The sequence below is a fragment of the Pleurodeles waltl genome, chromosome 2_2 (genome assembly GCF_031143425.1).
Source record: "Pleurodeles waltl isolate 20211129_DDA chromosome 2_2, aPleWal1.hap1.20221129, whole genome shotgun sequence".
In the NCBI taxonomy this organism is placed as follows: Eukaryota; Metazoa; Chordata; class Amphibia; order Caudata; family Salamandridae; genus Pleurodeles; species Pleurodeles waltl.
Window position 1 is genome coordinate 461,988,555 of NC_090439.1, and position 19,405 is coordinate 462,007,959.

At 40.5% G+C, this 19,405-nt stretch overlaps 1 protein-coding gene across 1 annotated transcript in view; it reads left to right on the forward strand.

Annotated features, from left to right (window-relative positions):
• The window catches only part of PTPN2 (protein tyrosine phosphatase non-receptor type 2), a 323,265-nt gene that overhangs the window by 269,694 nt on the left and 34,166 nt on the right, over positions 1 to 19,405 (forward strand). Inside the window, exon 9 of the mRNA XM_069219931.1 lies at positions 13,742 to 13,843. Within this exon, the coding sequence (XP_069076032.1) occupies positions 13,742 to 13,843 (102 nt within the window). The remainder of the gene's footprint in view (positions 1 to 13,741; positions 13,844 to 19,405) is intronic.

A 19,405-nucleotide genomic window follows, 5' to 3' on the forward strand; every position in this document is an offset into this window, starting at 1 on the left:
TTTAAACTTGCTGATATGCTGTTCTGCTTTCCTGTCAAATCTCACCTACTTTGTTTCTTTGTCAAATTTAGGTTTGTACTGCTCTTAAGTAAGTAACCAGCTTAAAAAGCGCTCAAATGCCCGAGGGAGTCTTGACGCTAGTGTTCCCAAAATAGAATGGCAGATAATATTTATTTAGTTCTGCAACGCTTTCTGCTGGTGTCTGAAGTGATGAGATTTCCTCACATTTTATATTTTCCTTAACATTTGCAGTGGTTTTGTACAGTTGTGGATGGCTTATAGTGGTATTGTACATTGTGCATAGTTCCAGCTGACTGCCGTTTCAGAATCATGCTGGCCATCTTGCAATAGTAAAACGACGATACAGTATGGATATAATCATTCCATGATGGTTAGCTAACTTAGATGCACCAGCTGTGTAGGTTGCAGTACACTGCAGATGAAGCAAGCGTCAAGCAAGTAGCCACTTAGCACTGTCGTTTGTGATATAGCATGCTTTAAAAATCAATATTAAAGGTGAGGAAAGAAATAAAAAATGTGCCTGTAAGCTAGAAAATGGAAAACTGAAAGACTGGTGTATCAGCTTTGACACTGAAAGGAACTCATTTTCAGACTGATGTGGACATGTGATTCAGAACAATGTCGCCACTTACAGGGCAAGAGAGCCAGTTATCTATTTTACAAGAGGCTGGCAAACAAATAAACCGGACAGGCCTTCGGAAGAGATTCTAGCCAGAATTATTACTGTTCAAATCTTGAACCCCCTAGGGGTTATTAAAGGGGGTAATCTACACCAAACTTCTTATCTAAAAACTGTAATCTGTGAGATTTCAAGTAGCGCAATATATATGCAGACTTTATCAGGCTGCAATAACAATCCATCTGTAATGGTATATTGGCGTTAACAGATGGTAAATAAATCAGGTCTACTGCTTATGTTAGAACTTGTCATATCAGACATGTTCGTCCTATGTCATCTGAAATAGTATTTCCCACTAAACCAATCCGGTCCGTAGCATTTGTCGTTTTCTCATCAGTGTAATAAAGTCAGACAACTCTATTGAACATAAGCTTTTCTACTGGGCAACCAAAAGGTATATTGCAATACAATTGCAAATATTTATTGTTGTCTACACAAATGCCGGTTTTGCATTTAGTATAATTACGCATTAATTCTCCATACATTCTCCAACTATGGAGTAGCTATGTGAATTTTGCCCACCCTAACATTTTTTCATTATTTTTTAGGATATTATGTTTTTGTACTTCATTTTGGGAGTGGCTAGAGTTTGCTGCAGACTCTCTTAACCAAAAGTCCTCAATCCAAAACATGGTGTCAAGTGTATAAAGAGATGGTGTTTCTAGACAGTTATGTTTTATTCTTATATGAAGAATATGCAGAGTCATATTTCGTCGTTGGGTTAGAAAGAGAGGCAGTCTGGCTAAGGAATTAAGCTCCTTTCTCCATTATTTTCACTCACTGATTTTTAATACTTGTTCAAACACTTCTACACTAACTCACTTAATTTCTCATTCTCTCACTTGCTCATTGACATGTTCTTTTTTGTGTGGTCACCCCTTCAAACCCCTAATCAGCATTTGTTCACTGAATCACTTCATTTTTCCTCACACTCGCATGCTTACTCACTCGCTTGTTAACTTAGGCTCACCAACACTACTATTGTGCTCAGTCACTTATTCATTTACTCACTCCTTTACTCATCTCAATCACTTGCATAATCGTTCAATCACTGACATCCACACTTTCATTTGCTTTCCCACTCACTGCTCACCCTTTTTATTGATTTTTTTTTTTCTTCTTTTCACTTGCTTATTCACTCACTAATTTACACACTTACCATCCAGAAAATTGTAAAGGGGTGGGGGGGGGGGTAATCTTCATGGCTTAACTTAGAAATGTCTTGCATTCTTGTTTTCATAATCAATAACTCCCTACATGCCCAATTAACTTTCAAATACTAAGTCCCTGAGCATGTATTTTCAGTTGCCACTTAAAGTGCACTCTGTCACTATCACCAGAAGAACCTGCTGCAGGGAAGGCTAATTATCCATCTTAAACTAATGAGCCTCACAGACACAGTGGCTGTGTTCTGCCTTGTAAAATTATAAACTCAGAAAAAACCTGATAGTCATACATAAGGTAGCTTGTAATGCTATGCTGTATCGTCCCAAACTTGATGCACATAGAACACACACCTTACACACCCTCCAGTCCTCCACTCCTGAAAGGAAACATGAAGCAGTGCCCAAGAAGACACTACAAATAAATCTGAATGGGTAATGAAACTGCTCACCCTGAGCGAACAACGCAGAATGTGGCAGAGGGATGTGGGAAACCTTTGGTGACTCCTGCTGCTTCAGGTCTACCCTATGTTAGCATTTGTAAAGACAAACACATCTTTAAAAATACATTTAAAATGCAGCTTCAATACCATCAGTGGCACTTCAAAGGCTCAAGTGGAGCACTTAATGAAAGTAAAGCAATCATTTGTAGCGTGCACTGATTGTAGGTCTCTGGAAACCTAGGTTTAGAGGGAGATGTGGTCACTGCCTATCTTCCTAGGTCGGGGATACCAGTTTTCCTTTACAAAATATCCTGTAAAAAAAAAGGCTTACTACAGTCCTTTGTAGACCACCTCCAGATGACAGCAAACCTTCTGACATCGTTGGGATTCAAGATCAGGGAGCTGAAGTCTCACCTGACTGTTTCACACAGGCTTCCTTTCATTGGGGCTGGCCTGGATACGTTACAGAACAGGGACTTATCTCCATTGCAACAAATCCAGGACATTCAGGCTATGATCCTGATATTTCAGGCTCAGTTTTGGGTCTCAGTGAGAGTAGCTGTGAGGCTTTTTGCCCTTAGCCTCTTGCATCCTCCTTGTTGACAAATGAAGGCTCTACAGAAGTTCCAGTCGGCCCAGCACCATGAAAACCTATTGGATGCTATTCACATTTAATTTACCCATCAAGAGCAGACATCAGTGACTGATAGGTCTCTTCTGAGTTGGAGACTTGAAGATCAGAGCATGCTGGTTGCCGATTGAAGCCCAACTTCATGTCCACTTGCTTAGTTACTAGCCATTCACGTGGGCTTGAATGTATTCCTACTGCTCATCAAAGGGGTGCTTGTGGTAAACAAGCAGGGGATACTGGGGCCCTGGGTTCTCTGGCAGAGGCTCTGTGATTCTAGAGTTGGAACCGTCCAGTAGGACCTTTGAATGTCAGAGTGGATATGCTCTGCAATCCACAAATGGCGACTAGATACTGAGGCAGTGCAGGGCATCATCTGGCAGTGAGGAGAACCCTAGCTAAATCTCTTCATCACCATTGAATGCTCAGTAACAGAACTTTTGTATATTGGAGTTTCCATTAGAGCACTCACTAGGAGATACGTTACAGCCTGAATGGAGCTCAGGATGCCTGTGTTCCTTCTTGACTCTCTTGCTCCAAGTTCTGAGAAAGACCAGGGACAACCGGGCCCAAGTCGTTCTAGTGGCTCTGGATTGCACCAATGGAATGTGATACCTGGAGCTTCTGGGCATGAATACTTGTCTCCTGAGCAGGTTGAGTCTTTAAGAGGGCCCCCTGTCTCAGCAACAGGACAGGATCCTTCACTTGAGTCTAGGCAAACTATACCTCCATACAACAGAGACTGAGCAGTAGCTGTTGACTGCTTTTGATTGGCTGTTGAAAGTGGCAGATGTCATCCTTGCAGCTGGACACTCTTGCACGAAGTCCGTTTATGAGGAGCAGTGGGAGATGTTTGTGGCTGGATATGGTGACTGCAATATTGACCCTTTACAATCCTGCTGACAGATATTCTTTTGTCTTTGGCCCACCTTTGGCTTGCATTGATCATGATTAAATGTTATTTCAGTTTGTTAGGCCTTTCTACGTTTAGTGGATCAACTGTCCTTATTTAAAGGTTCAGTTATGAAGAGGTTTAAAAAAAATCTTGATACACCCTTCCTCTTAAACAGTTTGTGATGCCCCAGTAGGACTTTAATGTGGTCTTTACATTTCTCGTGGTTGACCTTCAAGCAGAGGCTTAGCTGCTCGCTGTGTTGTGTGAGACTGAGGACTATTTTTTCATTGATTTTACTTCAGCTCATTGCACAAGCGTGATTTTCTGTGATTTCGATATTTTTTTTTTAATTTTTTTTTTTTATAGACAGGCTGATGTTGAGAACTTGAGTGGCCTTCTTGTCAAAGATTGTGACTCCTTTCCATGTTAGGCAGTCTATCACACAGTGTACGTTCTTTGCATCTCCTCTCCCCTAGGATGCAGAAGCTTCATCGGCTAGATGCCAAAAGTGGTTTACTTTTTTGTATTGTACCAAGAAACACTTTTGGCAATCCGGTTCTCTGAGGTTAAGAAAGGGAAGGATGTGCATAAGAGGACCCTGTTGAGGTGAATCCTGCTGCATTAGGATAGGCTACGCACTGGCCAAAAAGCAGCCACGAGAAGGTCATAGAGCCCACTCCACCACAGCTAAGGTTGCCACCATTGCATTGAGACGCTGATTGCCAGTCCTTGACATTTGCAAGGCTGTGGCATAGGTGTGAATGCATACATTCACAAAGTAATACTACCCCAACAGCAAGGCCAGGCATGAAGGATGTTTCATACGCTCAGTCCTTCAAGATTTTTTCGTCGGAGTGCACTCCACAGACCTTCTGCTTGGAGAGGTACTGCTTCAATATCTATTCTGACTTGAGGAATCTGCAATTGGATGTATCCCTTAAAAGAACAGGTTATTTAACTTTGGTAACACCCTTTCTGAAAGATACCCTATCTAATTTCAAATTCATCACTGCCCTCTTGCCTCCCTCTTCTGTAGAGTTAAGTCTGCGTACTCGTTTTGACAAGTACTCAAACTACATGTGTTGAGGTAAAGAAAGAGCTAAACAAGAAGCTGACCGCTGTGCGCAGGGATGAAGTTATACCCTGTCTCATGAAGCCGTATGGAGAGAACATTAAATCTCACCGCACCATTTAGTAGCATGCAGGGACATTAACTGAAAAAGTTTCCAGGTTCAGTCTGGCATCTCTGGAGTACTTTAAGGTGAAGGATCTGCACATAGTGTCCACCAGAAACAGCATCGCTATACATAAGTTAATTGTTATTCTGGTTTGTTAGTGATCACTGTTCTCAATGTAAAATTAGCCTGTCTTGATCTTAAACGTGGTACTCCAGTCTCCCCCATCACCTCCTCTACAGAAACACACATACATGACGACTGGTCCTGATAACATTTTAGTTACAGCTTCAAAAGTGTAGCTGCATTACCCTTACCTAGACCCATCTCATAATGCTATTATCCTGAGACCTTGCTGTGTCTATCTTAACACTTTTGAATTCTATTCAATATCATACCTTGCAAGAATCCTCTTGTGTACCAGGAAGACAAAACAGGTGACATTGGCTTTTCTGGCCATTGTGTGTGAATACGCAAACAAATGGAAAAGATTTGTTTATTACTGCCATAATAATCAAATTCAACCACTACATGCTTCCGCAAAAAATATTGTAAGCTACTTTTTACGCTTACAAAAATCTAAACTAGCATTTTCTTCTATTAAAATACATCTCACAGCAATATCTGCCTATCTGCAAATTACACATTCAACATCACTTTTTAGAATCCCAGTCATCAAAGCATTTATGGAGGGATTAAAAAGAATCATACCCCCGAGAACACCACCAGTCCCCTTGTGGAACCTCAATATTGTGTTAACACGACTCATGGGACCACCATTTGAACCCATGCACTCTTGTGAGATGCAATACTTAACTTGGAAAGTAGCCTTCCTGATAGCTATCACATCTCTTAGAAGAGTAAGTGAAATACAAGCATTTACTATACAAGAACCCTTTATACAAATACATAAACATAAAGTAGTTCTCCGTACAAATCCCAAATTCTTACCAAAAGTTATATCACGTTCCACCTAAACCAAACAGTGGAACTCCCAGTCTTTTTTCCACAACCAGACTCAGTAGCCGAAAGAGCCTTACATACGTTAGACATTAAAAGAGCACTAATGTATTACATTGATAGAACAAAACTGTTTTCGCAAAACAATTGTTTGTAGCCTTCCAAAAACCTCATGCAGGAAATCCAATATCCAAACAAGGCATTGCCAGATGGATAGTAAAATGTATTCAGACCTGCTATATCAAAGCAAAAAGAGATCTACCCATTACACCAAAGGCGCACTCCACTTGGAAAAAAGGCGCCACAATGGCTTTTCTAGGGAATATACCTATGACAGAAATCTGTAAGACAGCCACATGGTCTACGCTTCATACATTCACAAAACATTACTGTGTAGATGTGTTAACAACACAACAAGCCACAGTAGGACAGGCTGTTTTACGAACATTATTTCAAACAACTTCAACTCCTACAGGCTAAGCCACCGCTTTTTGGGGAGGTTACTGCTTACTAGTTTATGCACAGCATGTGTATCTGCAGCTACATATGCCACCGAACGGAAAATGTCACTTACCCAGTGTACATCTGTTCGTGGCATGAGATGCTGCAGATTCACATGCGCCCTCCCACCTCCCTCGGTCTCATGACTCAAAGACTTCTTCGAAGAAAAACAACTTGTAACACTCCGAGCCCAACACTAGATGGCAGGATAATGCACAGCATGTGAATCTGCAGCGTCTCATGCCACGAACAGATGTACACTGGGTAAGTGACATTTTCCATATATATACATATATATATATTCGATGGCGTGTGTAGCTGCAGATACACATGCTATGCATTATTCCACTGTCTAGTGTTGGGCTCGGAGTGTTACAAGTTGTTTTTCCTCGAAGAATTGTTTTTGGAGTCACGGAATCGAGTGACTCTTCCTCTCGGTCATACTGCGCATGGGCATCGGCCCCGTTAGATTGTTTTCTTACCGCTGTGGGGTACGGACGTGTTTCCTCTGGCTCCGAGATTTCTAATCTGAAAACTTCCTTGATCGTCAGTATTATTTCGATCATGTTTCCAACTAACCTTGAACCGCTGAAGACCTACTCTGGCCTGTTTGAGCCTACCATGTCAAAGCCTGATGGATCGGACTCCATTTCGATTTTGTCCTCTATGCCACGCAAAATTTCCATACACAGACCAACACCTTGTCTGTGATCTATGTCTTTCTCCCGATCACAGAGAAGAGGATTGCGAGGCCTGTCGATCGTTTTGATCCAAAAAGACCCTGCGAGACCGGAGAGCCAGAAGACTGGAAATTGCGTAGAAAAGTACAGAACATCTCGACACCATGGAGGAAGAACAAGTGCAGACGGCGGTTTCCGACTCCGAAGAATATAGGCCTATCACTGCTGGTCAGCACGTGAGTACATCTGCCCCTACGCCCACTTATAAAAAAAAGTCCTCAAAGGCCTTGGGTACAACACTGCCAAAGAGCCATGTTTCAACCCGAAAAAAGACTCGTCTACCGACGTTCGGTGTTGAAGTAGGCCACTCCGCCGTCGATGTCGATTAAGTCCATCAAAAGTTCGACTTCAGTCTCAAACAAGCGTCCTCACTCCTTGGAGTCGAAGCCTCGACGCCCTGCTTCGGAGCTGAAACGACCGGCTGTATTTTCGGGCCCGAAAAAACTACCATCTTTGGAGCCGAAAAAGTCTTCTTATTCGGATAAGCAAGGACTTTCGAGCCATCTTAAACAGAGCTCAAAATCACTGGATGAACAGTCATATAGACCTTCTGGTCATGTTTCTGAGGACACTGAGACACAACCTATCCTTGAGATCATGGATGAAAGACAAACAAAAATTCACATCCATAAAGAGACTGGCAGAATTATTACTGCACCTCCTCTACAGGCAAAGAGAAAGTTGGCCTTTTCACGAACATTTAGACACTGCTGCACCACCAGCAAAGATTTGTAAACGGAAGGAGAAGCCATTACCTATCCATACTTCTCCCCCTCATTCACCACAACTTTCTTTTTCGCCACCACCCACGAGCCCACCACCTTTGCCTTCACCAACTCATTCATAATATTCTCATGGTGATACGGTTGATCCTTGGGATCTCTATGATCCGGATCCCATTCCTAGCAATGACCTGGACTTATACCCTTCTAAACCTTCTCCACAGAAGACACTACTGCTTACACACAGGTTATTTCTAGGGCTGCAGTGTACCATGGGGTGCTTATGCACACTGAACCCTTAGAAGAGGATTTTCTTTTTAACACCTTATCCTCCACTCATTCAAGATATCAATGCTACCTGGCATGATTAAGCATGCAGATCAAATATTCAATGAACCAGTCAAAGCTAGGGTTATAACACCACGCATTGACAAAAAATATAAACCTGCATCTACAGACCCTGATTATATTACCCATCAAGTTCCTCCAGACTCAGTGGTAGACAGTGCCGCCAGAAAGAGGGCTAATAGCCAGTCGTCAGGGGATGCTCCTCCCCTGACAAAGAAAAATAGAAAATTTGATGCTGCTGGCAAGAGGGTAGCAACAGATGCTGCTAACCAATGGCGAATTGCAAATTCACAAGCCTTGCTTGCAGGGTATGATAGAGCCCACTGGGATGAGATGCAGGATCTCCTACAACACCTGCCAAAAGAACACCAAAAGAGAGCACAACAGGTTGTAGAAGAGGGTCAGGACATAAGTAAATCAAATACGGTCTGCCCTTGATGCTGCAGATACAGCAGGTAGAAGCATGAACACTGCCATCACTATACCCAGACATGCATGGATACGTTCCTCTGATTTCAAACCAGAAATACAGCAGGCAGTGCTGAATATGCCTTTTAATAAAAAAAAACACCTGTTTAGCCCTGAGGTTGACACTCCCATAGAAAAACTCAGAAAAGACTTAGACACGGCCAAAGCAATGGGAGCCCTATATACAACACCCTACAGAGGCTCCTTTCGTAGGCAACAATTTAGAGGAGGATTCAAGCCACAATCCACAGAGGCTTCTACCTCTCAGGAAAAGCAAGGGCAACAGCAGTACCAGAGAGGGGGATTTAGAGTTTCTTATAGAGGTCAATACTTTAGAACCAGAGGCAAGTTCCAAGCCTCAAAACAAGCCACTACCCCCATCAAACAGTGACTTATTTACCATCCCTCAGCCCCACACATCTCCTGTGGGGGGCAGACTGCAGCAATTCCACTCCCAATGGCAAAAAATCACCACAGATCAATGGGTATTGTCAATTATCCGCAATGGCTATTGCCTAGAATTGATTTCTACCTCAACCCCCTCCCCCTCCCCCCCCCCCCCCCCCAAACATTCCTCCACGTTATCACAAACTGTCCCCAGATCACAATGTTCTGTTACAACAAGAAGTACAAAAGCTACTACTAAAACGGGCAATAGAATTGGTCCCACATTCCCAAAGAGGTACAGGACTATACTCGCTATACTTCCTCATTCCCAAAAAGGATGGCACTCAGACCCATCCTAGATCCCATATCACTCAATCTATATATCCTGTCAACACTTTCACATGGTAACTCTGCAGGACGTCATTCCACTATTACAAAAACAAGATTACATGACTGCATTAGACCTTAAAGGCAGGTATTTCCATATACCCATCCGTCCAGCTCACAGAAAATACCTAAGGTGTGTGATAGCTGGAAACCATTATCAATTCAGAGTTCTACCATTCGGCATAACAGCTCCTAGGATATTCACAAAATGTCTAGCGGTAGTAGCAGCCTACCTAAGCAGACAAAGCATACATGTCTTTCCATATCTAGACGATTGGCTAATAAAATCAAGAAATTGTATACAAGGTTAAAAACACACTCAATACACAGTAGAGACCCTACATACACTAGGGTTCACTCTCAACTACCAAAAATCCCATCTTCAACCAGCGCAGGTGCAGCCTTACCTAGGTGCTATTCTCAATACGCAAAAAGCCTTAGCCTTTCCAAATACACAAAGGATTCAAGCTTTTCAAAATCTCATACCACAAATGCAGCCAAATCAACAATACACTAAGATTTATCATGAAACTAATAGGAATGATGGTATCCTGCATAGCAATAGTACTGCATGCAAGACTAAACATGAGGAGACTACAACAGTGCCTCTCACAGCAATGGTCTCAAGCACAGGATCAGTTGCAAGATCCAGTGTTAGACCGCCAAACGCACAAGTCCCTTTAATGGTGGAATCTCAGCAATTTCATGAAGGGGTGGTCATTTCAAGACCCTGTGCCTCAGACTACAATAAAAGATGCATCAATGACAGGCTGGGGAGCTCATCTCAACAATCTTACCATTCAATGGGGAATGGGATTGAAAACCGCTAAATTATCACATAAACCATTTAGAATTTACTAGCTGTGTTCCGTGCCCTAAAAGCGTTTCAGACGCTCCTCAAACACAAGACTGTCTTGATAAAAACAAACAATATGACGACCATATATTACCTAAAGAAACAAGGCGGGACACATTCATCTCAACTGTCCCTTCTAACCCAAACAACATGGAAATGGGCACTTCACAATCAAATTCATCTACTAACAGAATACATCCCAGGAATACACAATCAGCTAGTGGATCTCGTAAGCAGAACACACTAACAGATACACGAATAAGAAATTCACTCTCAAGTACGTCATCAGTACTTTCAAAAGTAGGGGACACCAGGAATAGACCTATTTGCAACAAGCAAACGCAAAATGCCAAAACTTCAGATCCAGACACCCATGCCCTCTGTCCAAGGGCAATGCTCTGTGGATCAACTGGTCAGGGAGATTTGCTTACGCTTTTTCCCCCTCTCCCACTTCTTACATTTCTGGTCAACAAACTGCGTCCGACTTCTCTCAACATCATACTCATAGCCCCAACGTTGGCATGACAACATTGGTACACAACACTCCTAGACCCGTCAGTAGTACCTCACTACAAACTTCCAAACAACCGGATTTGTTAATACAAAACAAAGGACAAATCAGACATCCAAATCCCAGTGCTCGCAGCTTAGCGATTTGGCTCCTGAAGTCATAGAATTTTGACACTTACAACTTCAATTAGAATCCATGGAAGTTCTCAAACAAGCACGTAAGCCTACAACTAGGCAATGGGATGCTAACAAATGGAAAAGATTTGTTTATTACTGTCAATCTAAAAATACTGACCCACCTACAGCATCAATACAAGCTATTGTATGCTACCTACTTTATTTAGCTTTCTCATCTATTAAAATTAATCTTACTGCCATATCAGCATATTTGCAGACTGTACAGCATACCTCACTCTTTAGAGTCCCAGTTATAAAATCCTTCATGGGAGGAGTAAAACGTATTGGTCCACCCAGAACACCACCTGTTCCTGCTTGGAATCTCAATTTTGTACTCTCACGATTAATGGCCCACCTTTTGAACCCATGCATTCTTGTGAGATTCAGTTCTTAACCTGGAAAGTTGTTTTCCTAGTAGCTATTACTTCATAAAGAAGAGTTAGTGAAATACAAGCATTCACTCTTCAAGAACCTTTTCTTCAAGTACACAGACACAAAGTTGTACTTAGAATCAATCCCAAATTTCTGCCAAAGGTGGTATCACCTGTTCACATAAAACAAACAGTGGAATTGCCAGTCTTCTTCCCACAGCCAGATTCAGTTGCAGAAAGAACCCTTCACACTCTTGACCTTAAAAGAGCTCTTAAGTACTATGTGGATAGAAATTCTGAAAAACAAAGCAGCTTTTCAACAACCACGTAAAGGAAATCCTATCTCTAAACCAGGATTAGCAAGATGGATTGTTAAATGTATACAAACATTTAACATCGAGGCTAAAAGACAACTTTTAATCACACCTGAAGCACATTCCACTAGGAAAAAAGGTGCATCTATGATTTTTTTTTAAAAAACATACCAATGGCAGACATATGTAAAGCTGCCACATGGTCTACACCACATACATTTACAAAGCATTACTGTGTAGATGTATTTTCAAAGCAACAGGCCAATGTTGGTCAGGCTGTCTTAAGAAAATTATTTCAAACAACTCCAACTCCTACAGGCTAGCCACCGCATTTCTTGGGGAGAGTAACTACTTTGTAGTCTATGCATAGCATGTGCATCTGTAGCTGCACATGCCATCAAACGGAAAATGTCACTTATCCAGTGTACATCTGTTTGTGGCATGTAGTGCTGCAGATTCACATGCACCCTCCCTCCTCCCCGGAAGCCTGTAGTCGTTGCAGTTTATATATTTTGTGCATCTGTATATATATTTACATTTGCATGGACATCTATTTTTACTTACTATTTCGATTTTATCTTACTACAATCTATCACTCCTTTCTACACCCTTTTGCGGGAAAACAATCTAACACCTGAGTCAATGCCCATGCGCAGTATGACCGAGAGGAGGAGTCACTTGATCCCGTGACTCTGAAAAGACTTCTTCGAAGAAAAACAACTTCTAACACTCCGAGCCCAACACTAGACAGCGGAATAATGCATAGCGTGTGAATCTGAAGCACTACATGCCACGAACAGATGTACACTTGGTAAGTGACATTTTCCATATAACCATCCCTGGGTGGGTGTCACAGAACAGTAATAAATAGCAAGATTTTGCCACTAGGTAGGACAGCAAACCCTTACAACATGTAGTCGCTAAAGTTCCTGAAAAAATCTGACGTTCTACTGGATTCCTATGAAATTTACATGGCAGACAAATACCAGATAAATTGTTTATTATTCCTACATTGTCTGCAAAACAATACGAGATGTGTAAAAGCTGTTAAATAAGTGAAATGTAATTCAGTTGTAAAAATATGTAATTTGATTTTAAAATTCAAAATGTGCAAATCACTACTTGTAGTACATGATCTTCCAGTAAACCGTAACTCCCCACCACCCACTCCATAGACCATCTTTTCACCAGTGCCAGTATTACAAGTTATGTAAAAGGTACACATTGAGCTTTAAGAAAGCCTTGATCCCCAGTACTTCAGAGGTCAAGCAGAGACAACCCATTTATGGACCTCTGTTAGGTTTGCACTTTGATATCTTTGCATGTATTCAGTAACATGCCTTCCAGGCAGTTAATCAGGACTCTTCCACTTCATGGGAATCCAGCAACATGCATTCACTTTCACGTTTTCAGGTGGAATGCGGGGGCCACAAAGCAACATCATGATTTTGTCATCCGGGCATGCTGCTTCTCTTGTGCGTCTGTTTTATATGGTCACTTGCTTGAAAGTCTTTCAGTCGAATGTTTGAGGGAGAAATATCCATTACAAGAACAGCTACCTTCAGTAATGGCCTTATTGCACTTCTTCATCTGCTCCTGTTTAGAGATATTCACACAGTACATTGAAAAAACGTTTTGCTTGGTGCATTGTTCAGTTTGTGGTCCCACCTCGCAGATTCTGGAAAATTAGGTTGGAACTGAAGTTGGGACAGTATAGGTATATCACTTATCACTCCACTGAATAGCGAGTGCCGTCAGGTTTGCTGAAACTAATGTGCATCTCAATAACTTTTAGTTGACGATGTCTCTGCAGGAAGAAGTGAATATGCTGCAAAAAGGTTTACAAAAGAAACTGGTTATTTAATATAGTATACTTCTAAAATAAATGACTGTTTTGCTTTTAGGATTATCTTGTAAACTGCACATTGTTAATGTGTTCTCTGTTGTCCAAAGTAAACACCCACCTTTTAACATGTTTTGTGTCAAACTAATCCAGACTTGTTCGGAAACGTTTACGAGAGGACCGAAAAGCAAACACAGCGCTTCAGGTGCGGCAGATGAAACAGAAGCTAAGCGACGAAGAAAGGAAAAGAAAAAGGTGGATATATTGGAAACCTATTCTCATGTCAGTTGGGTGTGCTACAAGCATTTTAGCTTGTGCATATGCTTGCTGGAAAATGTATGTTCACTGAAGATTTTTGTAACCAAATGTTTATTGCACAATAGCTTTGTATGCACTATTTATTTGATATTACTTTAGAATATTCACCAGGAGTTTTAACTTCCACCTCCAACGAAGCTCCTGTGATGATGCACATGATTAAAGATATTCAGCCTTTTTCTAGCTTGATATAAAGTTGAGATCTCAGATCTCTTGTATGCAGGTACTTTTATAATTCCACAATATATTTTTATTTCAAACTGTTAAACATATAACGGTACATGTTTTTGGCAAACATATTCCGACATGTTTGATTTTGTACTATTCCAGGTTTTGGTGGCTTTATTTGGGTTAATGCCTAAAGAGGATTTTGTGTTCCATTTCCATGTTTAAATGTGAGCAATAAAAGGGACTGCTAAAATTCAAATTTCAAATTCAACCCTGCATATTACCTTTCACCCTGATATTCATGCAGGCTCAATGTAATTTGTTTTATATTCTTAAAACTCTCAAACTGTTGTATTATATTTTATATGTGCATCATATGTACGTTGGTAAGTGCTTTTTTTGGAAGTGCAATATAAGGCACTTATTCCCCCTATTTTTTAATCCATTATTTACCATACCACCGTTTTAAATAATTTGCAGTGTTCTATGTAAGCAGTGAAAGAGCTCACTGCCTAATTTCATTGTCCCCCTTTACACTTCGTTGCATTCTTGATTCTTCATAAGCATCAGTTAGACTGGTGTAAGATGTTTAATCTAGCATTTTCCTAGATTTCCTATACGTCACATGTCAGTTTCTTATAAAAATGCTTCTAGCCTGCAGATCCTCTTAGTCTTGTAGTATGGGACCACTGCAGACTTTGTATTCCATGCAATAAAGCATTTTTTTCCATATTGGTAGAATGGGAGAAAAACTTGGGTAGGGTTGTTGGTGCTGGCCTTATCAAAGAATACTGTGTACATTCTTTTAATAAATGTTATGTTTTACAAGTAGGTTAATGTTATGTTCCAAACAATTGTTTTGTAAAAGTTTCAACATTCCATTAAATGTGAAGCATGATACTTGGTGTCGAAACATTTTTTCAGTTTTACAACAATTAATGTTGATGATGCATTGGCCATTGTTGCTGAACAGATACAAATCTGCTTGGCTATAGTTGGAGAGTTACCTAATATTGAACATTCTTAGTTTTTGGTTCTTAGTGCACTTTAAATCAACTTGCTTCTAGACATCTTCAGCAAATGCAGTTATAATAATATAAATCAGATGATAAAGAAGAAATATAACTTAGAATCAATTAAACCAATTCTATTTTAAATTAGTATTCAAAAGCAAAATGTTATCCATTTCATTTAACATGTTGTAGGTATTCCTTACCAGTTTCTTTATGCTATATATCCGACTTACAGGCATATAGTCAGTACCAATGTGTGGATATTCAAATGTAAGAGTCTGAAGGTTCTTTCCATCCACTTTGTTGGCTCAGAAATTAAGTTGGCAGCACCCCAAAGTATGTTTGTACCCAGGAATGCAGCACTTTTTAACATCTGACATTCAGCAGCGTTCTGTCTTTCTTTATGATAGACCCTTTAACACCTCCTGCTACACGCCCTTATAAGCATCTACCACTCTTGCCTATGGAAAAGAAAGGAAGGGTGTCGAGGCAGGTTCACCGTTGGGAATAGCAATCCCAGACCGATATGGTTGCTCTGTTAAACCTTATCTTCCATCCTGCTATTCTGGATATGCTGTGAAACCTGTTCAATATGCTTTATAACATTCCTCTACAGATAGCTCATGAATTTCAGGCCACGGTTTCACTCCTTAAACTGAGCACTGTGGGCCAATCACGACCATTTACTTTTGTTTCCTGTTCTAGCATGTCTCTTGGTTTCCTTTCCTGCAACCTTGGCCACATGTAAGTGCAATATGGTCTAAATCTAGCTTTAGGGCGAGTATGAAATCTGCCAAAACTGTTTAATATCCCTCTGGTGCACGATTCCCTAAGCTTGATCGTGGCATTGTATCAGTTTGCATGAGTGTAATGAGAACTGTCCAACACGATGAGGGCTGTAGGGTCTCTGCAGGACAATGTGCATTTTTGTATAGAGGTTCTGGACTAGCAGTATGGTTGTGGCCTACACACTCCAAGGTTTCATTGCTCTTGGTATCAGCGCCGTGGGGCTGATGTCCTTCATTCCACTTGTTTACTTGATAATTTTTCTTATTGACTGAAATTTCTGTTGAAAATGGGTCTAGAAATAACCTCTTTGATCTTTAAGATGGCACAACAGTAAACCTGTTCCAACATTTTCATTAATCAGGATATCTTAAAATGGGTTTGTACTGTATCACTCCTTAGTCATTTACTTTGAGGGTTTGTACAGAAAGGGCAATGACTTAATTTACCATGATGTTTTTTGTACGAAGACTTGACTGTAGCAATCTGTCAGTTATTTACACTTAGTTGTTCATTACACCATTGGAACCCTTGAGTAAGAAACCCTGCTTTCACTGATTACTTCACACAAGCATTGCACTAACTATCACTGATTCCAGCAAACCAGTAAATTGAATGGGTTTCTGTTGCTGATACTTAAATTCAGTTCATGATTTAAGAAAGGTGTGATGGATATGGTCCTTTTCAGTTACTGTTTATCGTCTGTGGTAGCTGATGTTGCTATTGGAGTGTACATTGCATGAGTCAGTATGTTTGTTTTCAGATACTAATGTGGGATGGTACTGGCAGAAACAACACAATAAGGCAAGACTTACATGCACAACTCACAGGAAAAAGGGATTTGATGGCTATTGAATGTCTCCTAAAAGAAGCTGCACACTGTACATATGTCTTTCTCACCATACTTATTTTAGTTTCTTGAACATTTTAATATTTTCCTTCACTTTGTTAGATTTAGAAGATTGCCCTAATTCCAGGGTGAAGTTATATGACTGCCAGCAAGAACTTAGTTCACAGCTAAAAATTCAATAATTTTACTTAAGGAGCATGTCTTTAGTTGAACTGCATGGTATAACCTTAGAACTTCGTCAAGAAGGAAAACATACATTGCTAACAATTTTAGCAGATTGCACACATGTAGGGCTTTCATTGTCTGAGATCATGGATCCCCAGCCTTTTCTGTAACAAGAGCTACTTCTGTTCAAATAAAATAATCCAGAGCTATTCATTTTAGTGGTTTAGTAGTGAACTCACCATCCAAATTGGCAGCAGTGATCACACCAGTGCATTCGGTAGGGTTGGCGGTAGTTTAGTGAAAAAAAAAAAAAAACATATAATATTTCTAAATGGGTAATACATAACCGACGTAGCTGCAACACCCCCAGCACCAGGGTAATACTGCTAAATCTCTCCAACTAAAATAATTTTAAATACATTTTGAGAATGCAACCATTTTCTCCAAACAACACCTGTGAGTACTTAAAACACACACATTCATTTCGATTTAAAAAAAATATATATTTTTATACATATAATAATTGAACCAAGCAAAATCTTACACAGCAGTAGCCCGAACTGCACACAGGAGAGCTACTTACTACTACTGGATAGCTACTGGTAGCTCCTCACTGGAGATGCCTGTATTAGATCATGTAATGAATCATATGTTGTGCTGTGCATTAGTCTTCCCACTTGTGGACGGGGTCTGGGACACTTTCTTTTGTTTGTGAAGATTTACTGCTTTGAAATTTGTGGTTGTTGGCCACAAAATGTCATTCATTCTGCAATATCTTATTTTCTGTCAGAGGCCATACAGCTGGATCATGGTGTGTAGGAAGCCCATACATTAGGAATTGAAAGCTTGGGTTCAATTCAGAATGGCGATAAGGGTTCCAGACACTGACCAGCAATCCAGATTTGGATGTGATCTGTTGTGCACTTTCTAGTAGTATAGCTTTTGTGGTAGTCTGGGTCCTCTCGTAAAGAAAAGGGGTATCTGCTTCGAGACAAATAAGGTTATTGTGGAGAAACTACCTTTTATAAGTCAGTTGTTTAGGGGCACAGCATTTTTTTACAACAGCAGAAAGGGAAGGGTGCATTGCTCAAAAGCATGTAATTACACCAATTGTTTGGCAATAGCAGCCTATAGAATAACACGCATTCCATTAAGTAACCATTTAGTAACAAAAAAAAAAAATGCACCAAATGAAAATGTGACATGCCTGTATTTACAGTTCTCTGAGCATTGTTTTTTATTGGTGCACTTGATTGATTATTCCCTATTTTCGAACTGAAAATTCACAGCAACATTTTAAACATACAGTAGTAATAGGCTGGAAATATAACTATTGAGAAAATGTTTTGTAGCCTTTTCATTTCCTTGTTTGGTTTGCCTTGGAGTCTATTACGTTAAAAGGTTAAAAACGTACATTTCCCCTTGACAACTCTGTACTGCAAATGTAATTATGAGTGGAAGGATGAAAATGTTTATCAGAAGGGGAGAGTGGTTTGCATGTTAATCTATGGGAGATCCAACGCTGGAGAATTGTAGCTACAGTTCTAACTTACTCTTCGATTAGCATACCTAAATTATGAACAGCAAACAGTGCCATTAAATAAAAGATGAAGATGGAGTGACACTCACCTCATCTAAACTGATCTGACCTTATCTCACTTTGGATTCAGATGTGGATTGAAAATGTAAATAGCACTTTGTGAACGTGTGGCATGTGTGCCACAGTGTAACCTTTCAGATTTTTAAAAGTGGTATCCTCACATAGTGCAACAGTAGGTGTTTTTATCTATTAGTGTACTGTCAGCTTGCCAGATACCGGTCAGAGCACTATGCAGCAAACAATCCTTCTAGCTATTTACAACATGTAAATGGGGTTTCCTTCATTAGTATGATGGCTCCAGGCTTTTTGGAGAAAAGGCAGTCTATGCTTTGGAGTGTTTCAAGGACAGCTATGCTACGTACCTGCTGTTTGGGTTTGTCTTCACCAGCTCTTCAAATCCATGAGCTTAGAGTGCAATCTTAGGGTCTCACCTAAAGAAAGACCTTGCAACCCATACAACAACTAGCACAGCTTTTCAGGGTTTCTGTTAACAGGATGATATCAGTGGCCATAGCCGCTACCAGGGATACATGTTGTCCTCTTTGCCTGCCATGATTGATACTAAGCCACTTTTATTCCCCATGGTCAGGCATAGCCTGTAGGGAGTAGAATTTATTTTTATCTTCCTGGCTTGCGTGCAATCAGACCAGTGGGTGCTGCAGGCTGTTCAGTATGGTTATACCCTCCCAGTTACAGCAGTTCCCTTTCATGTCCCTCCAATGTTTATACTGAATCCAGCCAATGCTGCTTTTTGTTGTCCAGGAAGTTAATTATTTCCTGGCTAGGGAGGATCTAGCGATCGTTCTTGAGGTGGTGGCAATAAAAGACGGAGGAAAACTAGAACTTCGACTTACGAAAACCTTAATTTGGAATGAGAAGTTAAAGATGTTGGCTTTTGCCCAGGTTCTTTCCGCTCT